This window comes from Eulemur rufifrons, chromosome 3 (assembly GCF_041146395.1).
Source record: "Eulemur rufifrons isolate Redbay chromosome 3, OSU_ERuf_1, whole genome shotgun sequence".
Lineage (NCBI taxonomy): Eukaryota > Metazoa > Chordata > Mammalia > Primates > Lemuridae > Eulemur > Eulemur rufifrons.
Window position 1 is genome coordinate 84,043,889 of NC_090985.1, and position 19,133 is coordinate 84,063,021.

The window sequence follows — 19,133 nt, forward strand, 5'->3', positions numbered from 1 at the left end:
TTTTTCCACAGACTGGGGACAGGGGGGATGGTTTCAAGATGATTCAAGCACATTACATTTATTGTGCACTTTATTTCTATTATTATCACATTGTAATATATAATGAAATAATTATACAACTCACCATAGGTTGGGGACCCCTGCATTAGTGCAACCAACATACTTTCCAAGTTTAGATTTTAGTGTATAGTCATCAGTTTGTATATGAATTATATGCAAAAAGTTTATTTTTATATTAGAGGATTATAAGACGGCATTTTTTTATACAAGTAGTATTCTTATATGGTGGTTAGGTTCACAGGGTAACCCACCAATGTTTATTTAACATTGCCAGTGTTTATTTAAAGTTGCCAAACTACAATACTATAATAAAATAAGCTCAGAATCCTAAAAATACTTTCTTTACTCTCTCCTAAAGGTAAGACTTAAACTTTTTAGAAATTTTCTTTGAAGTCCTTACCTCTTTCTGCCTCTTTTCCCAAGGGCCCTAGCATTTTCATAGCTTTCTAACACACTTATTCTCTCATGCCTTGGAAACCTGCTGTATTCCCAAAACTGTTCCATATTACAAAATAACTATAAACTCAGCAGCAAGAAAAACCCCAATTCAAAAATGTCTACAAAGAGCTTGAACAGACATTTCTCCAAAGAAGATATACAAATTGCCAATGAGCATATGAAAAGATGCTTAACATCACTAATCATTAGAGAAATGCAAATCAAAACCACAAGATACCACCTCACACCCATTAGGATGGCTATTATTAATTTTCTTAAAAAAAAGAACAAAATAACAAGTGTTTGGGAGAATGTGGAAAAATTGATGCCCTGTGCATTGCTGGTGGAAATGTAAAATGTAGCCACTATGGAAAACAGCACAGTGCTTCCTCAAAAAGTTAAACATAGAATTTCCATACAATTCAGCAGCTCCACTTCTAAGTATATATAACCCAAAAATTGAAAGCATAGACTTAAACAGATGTATGTGCACCCATGTTAACCGCAGCATTATTCACAGTAGCCAAAAAGTAGAAGCAACCTGAATAAATAAAATGTGCTATATACATACAATAGAATATTATTTCACCTTAAAGAGGAAGGAAATTATGACGCATGCTATTAGGTCATTAATATGAGTTGTCTGATTTCGAATCAAAAGTGTAGTTTATTATATCTCAAACAAGAAGCAGTACAGGCCGTGTGCAGTGGCTCACACCTATAATTCTAGCACTCTGGGAGGCCAAGGCCGGAGGATCACTTGAGCTCAGGAGTTCGAGACCAGCCTAAGCAAGAGTGAGACCCCGTCTCTACTAAAAATAGAAAAATTAGCCAGGCCTTGTGGCATGTGCCTGTAGTCCCAGCTACTTTGGAGGCTGAGGCAGGAGGATCGCTTGAGCCCAGGAGTTTGAGGTTTCTTTGAGCCAGGCTAATGCCACGGCACTCTAGAGCCCAGGCAACAGAGCAAGACCCTGTCTCAAAAAAAAAAAAAAAGAATGAAACCTACCAGTTGACAAATGCTCCCATACACATACATATATACAATTTCCAATCAGTATCTCATAAACAGAAATCCAAAGATAGAAATGAAAGTGCAAAACAAACAAAAGTAAGGAAAAAAATGCAGAGAAAAAAATTTTAATAGTATCCTTTGAGAGATAAGGTGTTACAATTCATAAAACAAGAACAGGGTGATACTATGAAAAATAGCTCTATGAAAAAGTTTTGGAAAGTAAAAATATAAAACCAAAATAAACAGAAGTTTGAAAAATGAAGTTGAGAAAGTTTTCAGAAATAGAACAACAAAAAACAAAGATGGAAAATAGAAAAGAAAGAATTTAGGAAGACACTGGGAAGTACAATATCAAAGTAATGAGAGTTCCAGAAGAAAGAACCGAAATGGAGAGTCAGAAATTATCACAAAGGAACTGTAAGAAAAATTCCCAGAACCAGAAGACATGAGTCTAAATTGAGAGGGTAAAAAATAAAATAAATTGAAAGGGTCTTCTTAATGCCTAACAATGTAAAAAGGATAAAACAATCCAAACCAAGTTATGCCATTATGAAATGTCAGAAAATCAGGGATAGGGAGAGACGCTCTTATAGATTCTAGGTGTTGGGTATGGTGGTAGGATTAGGGATTTGTAATCACATAGAAGGGAACACAAATCAAAATGGCACTGGCTTTTTCGGTGTAACAATAGGTATTAGGACAAATTGCCTTCAAAGATCTGAGGGAGAAATTATTTGCATCCTAGAAATTTATAACCAACCCATCAAGGACTCAAAAAGTGTGCCTGCCACACACCTCTCTTCAGAGAATTGTTGGATGATACACTGTAGAAAAAGGAAAGCACAGAGACAAAGTTGTGCCCAAAACCTTCTCCAGATCAGAGCAGGAGGAAGGAGGGCTTAAGAAAGAGATCTCCAGGGGGGAAATGGAACCAACAGATTACATATGTGAGCATTGAGGAGAAAAAACTGCTGGTGGTCATACAGCAGCTGTAGTTGACCAACTGAAACAATGATGAGTTCACAGAAAACAATGCTGGTAGACCAGGCACGGTGGCTCACACCTGTAATCCCAGCATTTTGTAGGCCAAGGCAGGAGGATCACTTGAACCCAGAAGTTTGGGACCAGCCTTGGCAACATGACAAGACCCCGTCTCCACAAATAATAATAAAAATTAGCCGAGCATGGTAGCACACACTTGTAGTCCTAGCTACTGGGGAGGCTGAGCCAGGAGAGTCACTTGAGCCCAGGAGTTGGAGGTTACAGTGAGCTAGGATCACACCACTGCACTCCAGCCTCAGCAGCAGAGTGATACCCTGTTTCTAAAAAAAAAGGAAAAAGCTATGCTGTTAAAAAAAGAAGAAGAAAGAAAGAAAAGGCAGTTATTCATTCCAAAAAAACTGAAGTTACACAAAGAAGGAAATAATCATGAAATATCTGCCTCTGCATTCCTACATAGGCATTAGTGTAAACACTGACTAAAAATTGTGACAGGGTAACAGGAGAAAGTGGGAGGTTAAGAATACTAAATCATCACCTATGATCATAGAAAGTCAATAAAGTCTAAAATTGACAAATCAAGAAATAGAATTCAGCCAACTAAAATATATATATGCAAAAAATTAGCCGGGCATGGTGGCACATGCCTGTAGTCCCAACTACTCGGGAGGCTGAGGCAGTAGGATCGCTTAAGCCCAGGAGTTTGAGGTTGCTGTGAGCTAGGCTGAGGCCACGGCACTCACTGTAGCCCGGGCAACAAAGCGAGACTCTGTCTCAAAAAAAAAAAAAAAAAAAAGAATTTAAGCATTTTATTGGTTAATACCAGAAAAAAATATCTAAAAAGAATTTAAAGTAGTTGCCTTTGGGGAGTTGGACAGGGAGGAGAGAGAATGGGGAAATGTTTTTCCTGTTGGTACTGTTTAATTTTTAAATTAAGTTCTTTATCAGCTTGGTATAAATTTTAAAATTTTTAATTTCAAAACGGTGATATTATGCAATGGGTGGGTTCCAACTTTTTAGTTCAGTGGAGCAAGCATTTTTGTCCTAGAATTTTCTCCTGCAAAAATTATCAGGAATTAGAAACAATGAAAGGTACATGCTTATTTAATGCTAACTTAGGTTTAAAGATAAGGATCTTTAAGTTCAACTTCTTGAATGAATACTATTTTCAAGCATGAAGTTTTCCCTAAAGGGAACTCTTGTGCCTAGTATGATATCTAGACTGAAGACCTAGAGAATTAAGATGAACTGAAGTCAAAGACTTCCATGACCTTTAAAGTTTCACTGCAGCATGAAAACCATCTAAATTAGATGCAAGGTTACCTGAATCCAGCAGAGTGCCATTTATAGGTCTATGGTAGATCTAAACTTTGTTTTTCAGTCACAACATAGACTATTAAAGATCTACGATAGCACAAGTTTCTCTTATTGAGAGCTAAATCGAATTTAGGATTCAGTAATTAGCCACGTAAAGACAGAAAGGACTCAGCCCCTATCCCTCACAGTCTCCTGCCAACGCCACTTTTTCTCTGTGGTTGGTCAAGTTGCCCTCTACAAAATCTGCAGGAACACTAACACTTATATGGCAGATTACCTTACGTATTTTTACTCGTGTTTTTCAGACGTTTGGGATGGCTAATGACCATAAGGAAGCACTCCCCTTAAGAATATTTTTTTCTTGATGTATTTGAAAATAAAGACCAATCTGGAAAAGCATGCATTGCTACAAATCAGATCTTTCCAAATATGTAAGGTTGCAGCAATTCAGGACACATGTATATGACTTTATATTATGAATGATTATATTAATACTGTGATATCTTTGGTACTTAAGTGTTTTAAGTGCATCTCTACCAAAAGATTGGTAAATTAGTTTTCCCATTTTCCTCCATAATTCCAAAAGTTTTAATCTATTGAATATCAACTTCTTCCTTTTAGGGTGACATTAATATCTACTTTAATGGCATATGAAGCAATCTATGCTTTTTTTTTTTTTTTCTTTTTTAAGACTAGTCAAGTGCAGTAGTGAGAAGCAGGGAAAGTAGTAGAACAAGGAGTTCAATCTGTAACTGACTGAACAATCAAGTGAGATAACTCATTACCTTCAGACTAGCCAGCAACCTATGCTTTTAATAATTAAGTTTAACTAGGAGAAGGATTCTAGTGTTATAACACAGGGAATCTTTCCTACTTTGCAGAAGTAGATTAACCCTGCTTTCTTCCCCTTCTTCAGTTTTCAAATATGGTGAAAATATTTATTACAAATGGTGCATCCTAAGATTTGACATCTAAACCTGAAATGCTAAGGAATATTGTTAACCATCCACTCTCTCAGTGTAAAAATGTCATCCTGGACCACTTGCATTACTACCGCCTGCAGGGGGGGGCGGAGTCTTACAAATGCAAATTTCTGGGCCCTACCCAGATTTACTGAGTCAGAATTTCCTAAGAGGGCCAAAGAATTTTTTCTTTTCTTTTCTTTTTTTTTATTTTTTGAGACAGAGTCTTACTCTGTTGCCCGGGCTAGAGTGCCGTGGTGTCAGCCTAGCTCACAGCAACCTCAAACTCCTGGGCTCAAGCGATCCTTCTGCCTCAGCCTCCCGAGTAGCAGGGACTACAGGCATGCACCACCGTGCCTGGCTAATTTTTTTCTATATATATTTTTAGTTTTCCATCTAATTTCTTTCTATTTTTAGTAGAGATGGGGTCTCGCTTTGGCTCAGGCTGGTCTCGAACTCCTGAGCTCAAAGGATCCATCCGCCTCAGCCTCCCAGAGTGCTAGGATTACAGGCGTGAGCCACAGCGCCCCGGCCCAAAGAATTTTTCAATCGACACAGATGATTCGTTCTGTACAGTAACAGAATAATAATTTAACATTATGTTCTTGGTTTTTATTTTATCAAAGGTCAGTATAAAGACATAGACATATAAAATCTCTACTTGTTTTTTTTTTTTTTATTCTATTCAGGGTATTGTCCATGTTATTGAATGTTCTTCAATGTCCATGGAACAAAATCTCTTTCAGATTTCAGAGCTGGGAAAAAAGTTTTTCTCTCCTATGAACTGGTATGTCTCCTTTATTAGGGTAGTGCTTGTCAAATCTGCCTGATTATCAGAATCATCTGGGGAACTTTTAAAACATACACAGCTTCCCATCTGCAAGACCATTCATCAGAATCTCCAGGTGAGGGCAGGCCCATGTGATACTGATAATAAACTGGGTCTCAAGAACTCTACATGGGACAATATATAGTTAATTCACCATGCTCACTTTTTGCCTTGGCTTCCTGGAAGCTAGTCTTGTAGCAATTTTTCTTAGAAATCAATTCTTTAATATAATTATTCTCCTTTTCTTTCCCCATTTTATTACTTCACCTATTTAGTTTGTTTTTAATGTTCAACTCCAGAGGAAATAATATAATAATACTACTGTCCATTAGACCAGGACATTCCTTGCAATAGCATTTAAGCCTAAAATAAATCAGTCATTAGGATTATAGAGTTTAAGAATATTGTGGACTTTTAAAAATTTCATCATCCCATTTTATGGAGACTTTGTGAGAAACTATCATTTGAAAAGCACTCTGAAAATTGCTATTAAAATGATGTATACACAATTAAGCTCCTGAGCCCCCTTCAGACTCTCATGAACAACCCCAAGACTAAATATGTTGCTCTTCCTTTTATTCACCACCTCAGAGAGCTAATCCATTTTAGTGGTTTTAACCACTAGCACCCTGCTGAATAATTTCCAAGTGTTTGGTTGAGCTTCAATTACTCAGCATAGTCCTGGGCCTGAATCTTTTGCTTTCGGTAGGCATCCTTCATTTGACTTTCTCCCAAAGTCCAGGCATCAATGCAAAGAAACTCAGTGCATCTAAGATAACTCTTCTGCTCACACCACAATTTCGTATTCCTGATTACCTCCGTTTCCCAACTCACCATTTGAGTAAACAGCATTACCATTCTCTGATGCCCAAGCTGAATTAGTCCTTGGTCACTCTTGTTAGTTTTAAGCCCCAATCCACTTAGTGGGGCAATATTTATGCTATAATTTGAGGGTGTAATCTGAAGGCAGTTTGAGAACCCAAGAAAATGTTGGTTGGTGTAGTGATGCTCAAGAGTGACAAATTGCCTAGGAAATGAAAGTGGCTTCTTCACAGGGACAAAACCCATCATTTATCTTGGCCTCAGGGATTCATTCTTTTCTCTTTTCTTCCCTAGACTAGTGTTCATTCCCTAATTAAAATAAGCTACTACTAACTGATTGCCTTAGATACAGCCTATTCCTGTTTTCTTTCATGATGGTGGTATTAGGAACAGTTTAGTAATAATATTTGTCTAATCAATTCTTCATCTGTAGAAAAGGAATGATAACAGGACCTAACTGATGAGTTGTTATCAGTATTAAATGAGTAGTTTGTAGCACAGTGAGCACAGTGCTTGGCACCCAGTAAATATTAGTTGCTTTTATTTTGGTGTTGTTAAGAGTACATTCACATATTCCCTTATTTCATTTTGGCTTATACCAATTAAGTGCCTCAAAATACCATATTTACTTTGTTTTTGTTTTTTTTGTTTTTTTTTTTTTTTTTGAGATAGGGTCTCACTCTGTCACCTGGACTCGAGTGCAGTGGTGTCATTATAGCTCACTGCAAACTCAAACTCCCGGGCTCAAGCAATCCTCCTCCTACCTACCTCATCCTCCCTAGTAGCTGGGACTACAGGTGTGCATCACCACACCTGGCTAATTTTTCAATTTTTTTTTTTTTTTTTTTTTTGTAGAGACAGAGTCTCGCTCTTGATCAGGCTGGTCTCAAACTCCTGGCCTCAAGTAACCCTCCTGGCTCAGCCTCCTGAAGTGCTAGGATTACAGGCATGAGCCACAGTGCCCAGCCCCATATTTACTCTTTAATAAAAATCTTATCATAATTTCATAGGATAAAATTCACATTCTTCATCCTGGGATGTGAAATCTTAAACAAGTCATTTGTTGAGCCTCTGTTTCTTCATTGTATTCTGGATTTATATGAAGTTAAAATTAATAATATATATCAAAAGTGCTTCAGGGACTGCAAAGAATTTGTAGACATTTTAGTTGTTTTCATTTATGCCGTAAGTTTTGTCTTGGAGCACATGGGTTGATGCAAACAAGGAAGGAGAAACAAAGAATCCTTTTTTTTTTTTTTTTTTTTGAGACAGAGTCTCACTCTGTTGCCTGGGCTAGGGTGCCGTGGCATCAGCCTAGCTCACAGCAACCTCAAAGTCCTGAGCTCAAGCCATCCTTCTGCCTCAGCCTCCCGAGTAGCTGGGACTACAGGCATGCACCACCATGCCCGGCTAATTTTTTTTTGTATATATTTTTAGCTGTCCAGATCATTTCTTTCTATTTTTAGTAGAGACGGGGTCTCGCTCTTGCTTAGGCTGGTCTTGAACTCCTGACCTTGAGCGATCCTCCCACCTTGGCCTCCCAGAGTGCTAAGATTACAGGCACGAGCCACCTTGCCCGGCCAATAATCCTTGACCATCACCCCCAAGACCTTGGTTCTACTAGGCATTGAGCCATACACCATTTTTTGGTGGCTACAAGGTATCTACTCAGTTCTACCAGCAACAAATTCCCTAAGGCATAATAAGTCCTTCTAATTTTAGAAGCAGTTTAAAAAGGCATTTTGTGCACAATGATGCGCTCAATATTTAATTCTCTTCAGGTGAAAGTGATCTACTGGGTGGCCTCCTGGGAGATGTTAAGTGCTCAATTACCTTATGAAGCATCCCCAGAAGCTGCTGCTGTCTCCGGCATATGCCAGTCTTCCTAGGAATCAATTACCTACCAACATTTTCCTATCTGTTCCTGAGAATAAAGGACTCTCTTGAAAGCATAACAAATTCAAACGAAGCCCCTTCCTCTATCTGTGGCTGCTGAGATTATTTTAGAAATCCACCCTGCTACATATCTCAGTTGTCCTTGTCCATTGCCTCAAATTCAAGTCGCTCCATTCATTCTTACTCACTCACATTCATATTAATTACTGTTGGAGTTTTCTTCCCTGATCCAACCACTTCTCACTGTTCCTATGCCTCCAGAACCTTTCTACCATGTTCTCTGGAACACCAATGATGGTTCATGTTCTTATTTGCCCAACAGTCCTTCCTCCACACCTTTTGGTAATAGACCAATTTACCCTACCCACCGGGAAAAGCATGTGACCAAGATGCACCACAATAATGGACCTAGAAATGATCATGCAGCCTAAGCCAGCCTAGTCTAGGTAATTCCTTGGGATTCTTCTGATAGAATTGGCAAGTGACCATGTTTTCTGCCATGTAAATAAAGTCTATTTACAATAGGAAAAATGAAGCCAAGCTGAAACAGAGAGAGAGAAAGAGAAAGAAAGAGATGTAGAAAAAGAATCCAAGGAGGTCAAGTGCTTGGTTCTAGTTCCTAATATCCACAATGCACCCTGGTTCCCAAAGATTTTCTTTTGATTCTTAACTTTTGATCCAATTTATACCCTTTTCAGTCACTTGCAACTAAATGAGTTATAACTAATATAATTCATTCTGTTATCAATAAACTCCCCTACATCTTCCCCCACTGCATCAAAGTTTCCCTCTGACCAGCTGCTTTAACTATATCCTGGCTCACCCCTCAAAACCCCAATTCCCTTCAGCCCTCTTAAGTGAACATCTTTCCTCTCTCAAGCTTTGTATGTCTTGAGGTCAGATGTGGACTGATAGTCATCTCCTTCTCCAAACCACTGGGGAGCTGCTTACTCTTGAAAAAACCCTGCTCCTACTGTCTTTCCCTCCACCCTTACTTCTATTAATCACCATTTATTCATTCTGTTAAAATAATTAATTGGGAGGCCATTAGGCTGAGATGGCTCCAGTGCCTTGGGTTTCTACATAAGCAAACTAAAACCTAATTCCACATAAATAGTAAAATGAAACTTAAGCTTAGCCAACCAGAAACTGAACTAACCTTTAACTAGGGACTTCCACCAGATCATACCCAAACAAGGTAAATGCTTTCCTGTAGCCAATCAAGTGATTCTTTACTTTTTTCCCTCATTCAGCTTATAAAACCTGCTGCTCACGCTGCTAAAGCATAGCTCTCTGAACCTCTTCTAGTTGTGAGTGCTGCCTGAGTCATGAATCCTTTAATGCTCAAATAAATTTTGTTAAGTTTATTTTGTCTGTAGTTTTTCTTTTAACAATTCAAAATAGACACTTGGCTCACAGTCCTCCTTGCAATGCCCTTCCTGATTTCACGTCCACGTGGAAGAACCTCTACTCTCAGTTCTGTGACTGCCTTGCCTCTACTAACCTTTCTTCCTCCCTGCTTTCAGTGTGAAAAGAGGTGTCCTTTCCTATGTAAAGTTAAGCCTCCATCTGTGTTCAGGTGGATCCCAAACTGTAGAGAACTCCATCAATTTCCCCACCTCTCCCCTGTGTCTTACACCTGTTCCTCTCTCCCCTCCTTTTCATCATCTAAACACGCTCAACTGTCACATCTTCAAAAATGAAAACAAAACCTACTGTGACTCCCTTAATCCTCTTTAGTTACCTGCTCTCTCCTCCCCTTCAAAGCTAAGCTTCTTTATAATATTGTCTACACTTCCTGTTTCCCTTTCTTCACTTTGCATCCACCACTTACTGAAACTGATCTCTTGTATCAGAGAAGTATTACTCAGGCCATGATGTGCTTGGTTAAGATGAGAAACTCCACCTTGGGCTCCTTAAGCTTCTATAGGTCACAGGATCACAGTCTACCCCTAGAGAGACACAGTAGTGTCCACAACCATTACCAGCCAGCTCTGTCTCAATGGCCAGATCCACCTCCAAGTGTCATGTGCCGTCTCCTGCCTGTCTTACCTACTAGTGAAAACTCTGCATTATAAATTTGTTTTTTCATTTCCATAGTTGCAAAACTTATACTCAAGAAGATTATATAATTTCCAAATATTAATGGAGTAGTTATGCTTCCTCATAGAAATACAATATCCTCCTCACAAGATGAGTGCAATTTTATATTTTTAAACATACCGTAAATCTGCAGTCCTCTACCCCTGGGCCGTGGACCAATACCAGTGTTAGGAATGGGGCCACACAGCAGGAGGTGAGGGGCAGGCAAGCAAGTGAAGTTTTATCTGTATTTACAGTCGCTCCCCATCGCTCACATCACCACATAAGCTCTGCCTCCTGTCAGATCAGCGAAGGCATTAGATTCTCATAGGAGCGTGAACCCTGCTGTCAACTACACATGCAAGGCCTAGGCTGTGTGCCCCTTATGAGAATCCAATGCCTGATGATCCAAGGTGGAGCTGAGGTGGTGATACTAGTGCTGGGGAGCAGCTGCAAATACAGATTACCATTAGCAGAGAGGTTTGGCTGCACAATAAATGTCATTTGGGTTGTTTCTACATTTTGGCGATTTTGAGTACTGCTGCTACGAACATTTGTGTATAAGTTTTTGTTTGAACACCTGTTTTCTTTTTTTTTTTTTTTTTTTGAGACAGAGTCTCACTCTGTTGCCCAGGCTAGAGTGAGTGCCGTGGCGTTAGCCTAGCTCACAGCAACCTCAAACTCCTGAGCTCAAGCGATCCTCCTGTCTCAGCCTCCCGAGTAGCTGGGACTACAGGCATGTGCCACCATGCCCGGCTAATTTTTTCTATATATATTTTTAGCTGTCCATATAATTTCTTTCTATTTTTAGTAGAGATGGGGTCTCGCTCTTGCTCAGGCTGGTCTCGAACTCCTGAGCTCAAACGATCCGCCCACCTCGGCCTCCCAGAGTGCTAGGATTACAGGCGTGAGCCACCACGCCCGGCCTGAACACCTGTTTTCAATTCTTTTGTGTATATATGTAGCAGTGGAATTGCTGATCATAAGGCAATTTTATGCTTAACGTTTTGAGGAACTTGAACACTAATGGTGGCTGCATCATTTTGCAACCCTACCAGCAATGTGTAGAGGTTCCATATTCTTTACTTGCTTGCCAACATTTGTTATTTTTTGTTGTTTAATCATATCTATCTTCGTGGTTATGAAGTGGTATCTCATTGTGATTTTGCTTTGCATTTCCTTGACTACTGGCCATTTCATGTGCTAACTAGCCATTTGTATATCTTTTTTTTGTAAAAATGTTTATTCAAATATTGTGCCATTTTCTAAGTTGAATTTTGTTTTAAAATTCTATTGAGTTGTGTGCTAGGTGCAGTAGCTTATGCCTATAATCCCAGTGACCCAGGAGGCTGAAGTGGAAGGATCACTTGAGCCTTGGAGTTTGAGGCTATAGTGAGCTATTATCACACTACTGTACTCCAACCTGGGCAATAGTGAGAGACCTCATCTCAGAAAAAGAGAAAAACCAGTTCCTCAACATTAAGAATGTTTAAAAAAAACAAAGAAACTAAAAAACATGAAATAAAAATGTTTAAAAATAAAATAAATAAAATTTATTGAGTTGTAAAAAGTATATTCTAGATCTTAGTAGTTGTATGATTTGAAAATATTTACTCCCAGTCTGAGGGTTGTCTTTTTACTTTATTGATGGTTTCCTTTGAAGCACAAAGTTTTTAATTTGATGAAGTCCAACTTATCTATTTTCTCTTTAATCACTTGCTCTTCGTGTGCTAAGAAATTGTTCCCTAACCCAAGATCACAAAGATTTACTCCTATGTTTTCTTCTAACAGTTTTATAGTTTTAGCTCTTACATTTGGGTCTATGATGATTCAATTATATTTTGTACATCACTGCATTTTAGCAATTACCAAACTGTATTCTAATTGTTTCTAAGTCTGTCTTCCCACTAGATTAGTGCTCCTCAGGAACTGGGAGTCTTTTCATCTTTGTATCACCTACTACTTGGACCTATGCTGTAGAACTTTTGGTGCTCAATATTTATGAGTGAATGAAAAAAAAAAAAAAGACTTCACATGGATAAAACCTTAAGATAGCTTACCCAAGAAGCAAATATAAAAATGAAATATGGCCCTACAAACTTACTCATTTTAAAAACATTTAAGGAGGACTTGCAATGCACAAAGCAAGTTCTGAGTGTGAGGGATATAATTATGAATAAGACAGACTTAGTGTTTGTTCTGGAAACTCATACCTGAAATAGAAGACAGATAATAAGCAATTACCAATGTGATGGGTGTTTTCAAAGGGACAGTGAAAGGTGCAATGGGAGTGTCTAGGTCCTTTGGAAATGAATTGTTCCACTAATGTCAGTTTTAAAACTGAAGTTGGCCCTTTCAAACCTTAAAATTATTTTTCACTCCTTTTTGAGAAAATACCCACACTGGTCTTCTTTCAGTTGCTTATCATACTCTGGTCAGCCATAGGACTTGAGATGACCATTGGGTTTGGTAAGATTGAGGTTGTGTGAATTTGGGTTGTCCAGGGAACAGATGCCAAGACAGAATTAGAAGCATAAGAGATTTATTGGTGATAACAACTGCGAAAAGTAAAGGGGAGAGGAGTCAGCAGAGAAAGCCTTCAGACCCCAATGTAGATCTGATCCCTGTGAAAGGGAGGACGCACTCAGACTGAGGTGCTTTGGCCAGCCCAGTGGGGAGCTGCAGCACAGACTGTCCATTGAGGATTTCCTGGCTGGGCAGAGACGATGCGTCTCTGTACACCACTGCAGTGCCCAGTCATGCACTGTGGGCTCCTATCCTGCACTCCTGCCATCTTCCACAGAAGGTCCTGTCTTCTGTCAGGAGGCCCTCTGTCCACAACTCTCTCCTGGGCTCTGGTAACCACTTCTTCCTCTTCACTCTTCAGGAACCCCATTGTTAACAGCCTCTGGGTACTGCACTGTCCTGTGTGGTTTCCTTACACCCTACCCACACCTTTGAAAAGCACCTTTAGGAAAATTTCGCCAAGTTACTGAATCCAAATGTGCCATTTGCTCCCACTAGGACCCTGATTGATATGGAAGTCATTAGTTACTTTGAAGAGAATGTTTTCTCTGGAATGGTAGAAACAAATGGCTGATTGGAGTGGGTTCAAGAGAGAACGGGAAGGGGCAAAAAGGAGGCATGAGTACAAGCAACTCATTTGAGGGGTTTTCCTGTAAGAAGAGGCAAAGAACTGGGTAAGTGGCTGAAGATGGGTCTAGTTAAGGGTTTTGCTTTTCTTTTTGTACGAGCTATATTACAACATGTTTGCATGCAGATGGGAATGATCCAGAAAAGTGAGAGCTTTCTTCTACAGGAGACACTTGCAGAAGGAAGGTGCCTGAGTAGGTCAGAGGTGACAGCATGTAGCATACAGCTGAGCACCCACAATGACAAGGATGGGGTGTCCACAGTAACCACAGGGAGAGCAGAGTTTATGGTTAGGTTAATAACACCAAGATGGAATTTCCTCTTCTGATGGCTTCTATTTCCCCAGTAAAATATAAAATGACATGATCAGGAGTGGGGACAGTGTGATGGTGTTTGAGGAGAGAATGGGGTAAGATCGTGGAGGGCGACTGGATTAAGGGGCTATAATCAGATAGCAGGGTCCTCTTGAGATTTGGGAACATAAATTTAGAGTGAGACTAGTAAGCAGAGTCACATAATTTTCTCCAGTCACATCTCCCTGCTTGGAGACAGGTGCGGAGAAGGCAGAGTCAGGCTTTGCCAGGCTGGTGTGACAGAGGGGCCAGGAGGTGAAGGATGTGTGCAGGTGAGGGCAGGGGTGACGACGTGAAGGCCACAAGGCGGTGGTTGTGCTCATGACACTTTGTCATCCTCTACCCTGACAATCCACCTTTTCTGGAGTGAAAGGCAAATGTCTGCAGGCTGCATTACTGGAGCTCCCCTGCCCCTGACTTCTGGGTGGAATGGAAGTGGAAGGCACTGGCCAAAAAGAAAAGTTTCAGGGATTTATTTTTTCCCCCTTGAACCCTCTTTGCTTTACTGTGGTTCTGGCAGTGACTATGCTTGTCACTGCCCTTGTCAGGTAGCTCTTCTCTCACTGGTTCAGCCCTTAGCATGCTCCAGGGGTCTCATTCTCTCCTTCGTGGCTGCAGGCTGTTGGTGGTAATGGCTTCCCATGTTCCTTGTTTCTGGATACTTCACTGTCACTTGTAGGTTCCCTCAACCTGCCTACTCCTCTGTGACTAGGCCCTTCACTAATCTCTCTCCAGCTAAACCCTTTTGATTGGGCTGTCTGTTCCTTGCCAGTTTTCTGACAGAGACAAAGGGCAGAGAAATAGTGCTAGGGCTTCTGAATTGGAGGTGTCCAGGGGGTTGAAGAATTGTTGCTGGCGGTGGGGGGGAGGGTTGGCTGAGGAGGAAGTGGTCAGGGAGTGGGAGGTTGGCAATGATTTCAGAGGTTGTGCAGTCACTGGCAATAATTCAGGCAGGGGAGGATGATAGGGGTGGGTGGCCGAGGTGGTGGAGAAGGAGTTTGGAAATGAGGAGTAAAGGCAGTAAGAGGCTGGGATGTGCCGCACCCACTTCACCAAGAAGGACAGAAGGAGCAGAACGGGAAGGGAGCCGGTGAAGGGGCCAGGCACTAACATCTGCTGCCAATGAGGAAGACTCAGAGGGGTTAGCAGATGACTGCCATGGGGGTTAGTGGGTGGTATAGTTTCAGAGCATAGGCTTCTAGAAAAGCTGGGGTTTTTGAGCAAGGGAGGACAAGTACCTGTCAGCAGCAATGAGGATCATGAAAGACACCCACTCCACCCCGAGGCGCTGTGGTATGTGGGGCGTGGGAGGGAAGAAACAGCTGCCTCTTGAGAAGGCCCTAGGGAAGGCAGGTTTCAGTTTTCAGTTAGAGCGGCAGCCAGGTTTCTGGGCAAGAGGGTGAAGAAAACATTCAGACAGAGATGGAGGTCATGGAGGATCTGGCAGATGGCACACCTGGGGTTCTGGGGCATACAGGGGAAGGGCTGGGGCCTTGTGGGGAGGAGAAGGTGGCGATGATGGATGACACTGGAGTTTGACTCTGGAGGGGACTAATGTGGAAAGAGTTTTGAAGCATGGTGGAATTATCTTGATGGCCTTCTAGGGGAAAGTGGGGAATCACTTCTCATTTTAGCTTCCTTTTCAGGATTGTCCTCTTAAGAAGTTTACAGGGAAGTTTAAGAAGTTTGTAGAGTGGCTGCCATTAAATCCTCTGAGAGTAGGTCACAGTGGTGGGAAAATTGGTATTACCAAGGCACAAGGGGCTCTGGAGGCCTCCTTTAAGCACACTGATTGCTCTAGCACCATTCAGCTACCATGTATACAGTAACCATGTCCTGAGTAAGTGATACTTTGAAAATGTAGCCTGGATCCTGAAATGTTAGTATTCTCAGGATACTTTTAATTTTTTTTTTTTTTTAAAGAAAAGCTTATTTTGGATTAGGTCTATCCAGGAAATTCTGTGGCACAGGGTTACTATAATTATAAGAAATGTTAAAGAACAGAAAAATGATCTTTGCATTCAGTGAGTTTATGTCTAGTTGGCCATACAAGACACATATGAGAATAACCATCAACTGATGTATATCCATCATACAATGCAATATTATTTGGCCGTAAAAAGGAATGAATTACCGATACATGTTACAACATGGGTGAACCTCAAAAACATTATCTGAAGTGAAAGAACTTGGTCACAATAGACTATGATTCTCTTTACATGAAATGTCCAGAATTCGCAAATGGAGAGAGGCAGACAATAGAATAGTGGTTGCCAAAAGCTGCCAAGACTGTGAGAGGAAATAGAGAGTGACTGGTAATGTGTACAAGGTATATTTTGGGGATGATAAAAGTGTTCTAAAGTTAGGCTATGGTGACAGTTGTATGACTCTGTAAACATACTAAAAACCATTGAAGTGTACACTTCAAATGGGTGAACTATCTGATGTAAATTACATCTCAATAAAGCTGTTTTTAAAAATACAAATGTCTGCCATCAGAGGGTACAGGGAAAAAAAAAGAAAAAAGATACAATTGAATCATAAAAGACAGATTACTTAGATCAGTCACGCATTTCAGTGAAGGTCATACATAAATGCAACTTGAAAGAACGGAGTCTGCTGGATATATGGGAGGAGAAGGGAAAACATTCCAGACAGAAGCAGCAGCAGGCACAAAGGCAGGGCAGAGCATGGGATGACAGCATGTTACAGTGTGCACGATCATCCCTGGGCATTCTGGGGGATTAGTTCCAAGATCCCTGTGGATACCAAAAGCTGCCCATGCTTAAGTCTCTGATATAAGATGGTGTAGCATTTGCATATAACCTACAAAATCCTCCAATATACTTTAAATCATCTCCAGATTACTTATAATACCTAATACAATGTACATGCTACTTAAATAGTTGTTATACTATATAATTTTAGAGAATAATGACAAGGAAAAAAGTCTACACACGTTCAGTACAGACACAATTTTTTTTCTCAAATATTGTTGGCTTGCACTTGGTTGAATTCAGGGACATGGAACCCACTGATCCTGAGTGCCAACTGTATAGTCTGTGTAGTCTATACGGACTTTTATCAGTAAGCGCTGATAAAAAGAGACTGGGGTCTACAGAGGCAGGGCTCCAGCCTGTTTGGGTACATAGGGTCCAAATCCTAAAGGACTATTTAGTCATGGTAGCTTTGCAGGAAAGAAAAGGGAAACTACTGAAATTTTTCAGCCTGTTAAAAGCATCATTCTAACATAAAAATTGGAAGGTGATTTGAAGGGAAGTGAAATTAGTGATTGCCCAGAAAGGAAAAAAATAATTATAGCTAAGTAAATTTATAAAGCCCTAAGTCTCTGCTAATCACTTTCTTTAAATCATCTCATTTAATTGCTAAAGTAAGTACTACAATGATCTGCGCTTTCCACATGGCTTGCTCCCCCACCCGCTTCAGGTCTTCAGGCAAACACTGAAATTCCCTCACACTTTCCCTATTCCTCTTGATTTATTTTTCCCCTGGACGCTCAACTTAATGTAACATATGTTTCACTTTTGAAATTTTGTTTAAAGATTCTCTCCCCACTCCCCCCCCCTGCTAGAGTGAAAGCCAATAAGAATAGGTTAATTTTTATTTTTTATTCAGTTCTGTATCCCTGGTGCCTAGCATATGGTAAACACCTAATAAGTATTTTTGGAATAAATGAATACATAAATAAATGAGGAAACCGACTCTCAGAGATTAAATAACTTGTCCGTGATCATACAGGTGATAAGTAGCAGACTTCTGATCCAAAAACCCACGTTCTTAAGCCAATGAATGATTCCATCAGAGTTATAATATCTGGTTGCATCAGAGTTGTCATGCAGGAGACAAGTCCACTCCTGAAGCTGTGGCCGTGAGTTGGAGGAAAGGCGCAGAATTGTCAGGGTTTGGTGATAGATTGGACGTGGAAGGGTGCCGAAAAGGCTCAATCTAGGATGATTTTGGTTTCTAGATTTGGCAAAGGGGTAAACAGTGGAGCAATTCATCAGGAAAAGGAATACAAAGGACTCTTGGTTTGGGCAGAACGATGAAAAAGAAGGACATGCCTAATCCACAGTCCTTTTTGACTATCTCCCTAAATTACTAAGAAGTGTTAATAAAAAAATATATAGAGCAAAGCAAACTCAAACCGATCCCATCCTCTTCAGTCTGAAGTGGGGGATGGGGATGGGAATGGGTAGTCAGACCGAACAGGGACAGTCTTGTTTTTTTTAAGCTGGTCCAAACTTACAATGAGTAGGAAAAAGTCCCCAAGAGTGTTTAACTCAGGTTAATTTTTAAGGCGGATGCTAAAACTGGAGAATACGCCGTACCCTTGTGTAGTCAGGCAGCATTCGTATTTTTAGATTATCTTGACGGTGGCAGTGGCTTAGAAAAGTGACAAGCAAGTGTGGAAGAAGCCACCAGCACCCGAGCCCAGGGTGGCCAGGAGGACGGGCGGGGGAGACACGCCTGAGGCCATGCGCGCCAGCACGCGGCCGCCCCGGGATCAGGCAGGGGTCTCAGTCTGTTGACCAGGCGCGGGAAGCTCGCGCCTCAAACGACTCCCAACGCCCGGCCTGGCGCGGAGCAGGGGCGACCCGCTCGGGTTCCTGCACACTCGCCCGGCGCGGGCCAACGGCCTCCGGCCCCCAGGTGGCGCTGTGGGCTCGCAGGGGCGGCGGCGGCACGAGCGAGCGCCGTCTCTCTAGTGCGCATGCTCGCCCCCGCTGCGGGCTCGCTTTTTTTTTTTTTTTCCCCTTTTCTTTTTTTTTTTTTTTTTTTCCCGGGCGGCCCTGGCGGCTGCGTACTGGCCGTGGGATGGGAAGTGAAGCCCCAGCGAGCGGCTGCGGCGGGGCTGTGAAGAGCAGTCTGGGGGAGGCGGCGGCGGCGGCTGCCAGTCGGTGAGCAGCTGGGAAGAGCAGAGCTGGGGCGGAGCACCTGCAAGCACGGGCGGCGGCCCCACCATGGCGATTCGCAAGAAGAGTACCAAGAGCCCCCCGGTCTTGAGCCATGAATTCGTCTTGCAGAATCACGCGGACATCGTCTCCTGTGTGGCGATGGTCTTCCTGCTGGGGCTCATGTTCGAGGTGAGCCCGTCTGGCGCCCCAACCGCCTGCCCTGCCGCCCCCTGCCTGGGCCCGGGCTGCCAGCCCCGGCCCCTCCGCCCGGGACCGCCGGGGGTCCGGGCCGGG

General features: G+C 41.5%; 1 protein-coding gene across 2 annotated transcripts in view; it reads left to right on the forward strand.

The window, feature by feature from the left end:
- The first annotated feature begins 18,741 nt into the window (after positions 1-18,741).
- Positions 18,742-19,133, forward strand: part of TRAM1 (translocation associated membrane protein 1) — a 33,396-nt gene continuing 33,004 nt past the window's right edge. For both annotated transcript variants that reach the window (XM_069466387.1, XM_069466388.1), the window contains exon 1: positions 18,742-19,028. In XM_069466387.1, the coding sequence (XP_069322488.1) occupies positions 18,906-19,028 (123 nt within the window). In that variant the 5' untranslated portion in view covers positions 18,742-18,905. The remainder of the gene's footprint in view (positions 19,029-19,133) is intronic.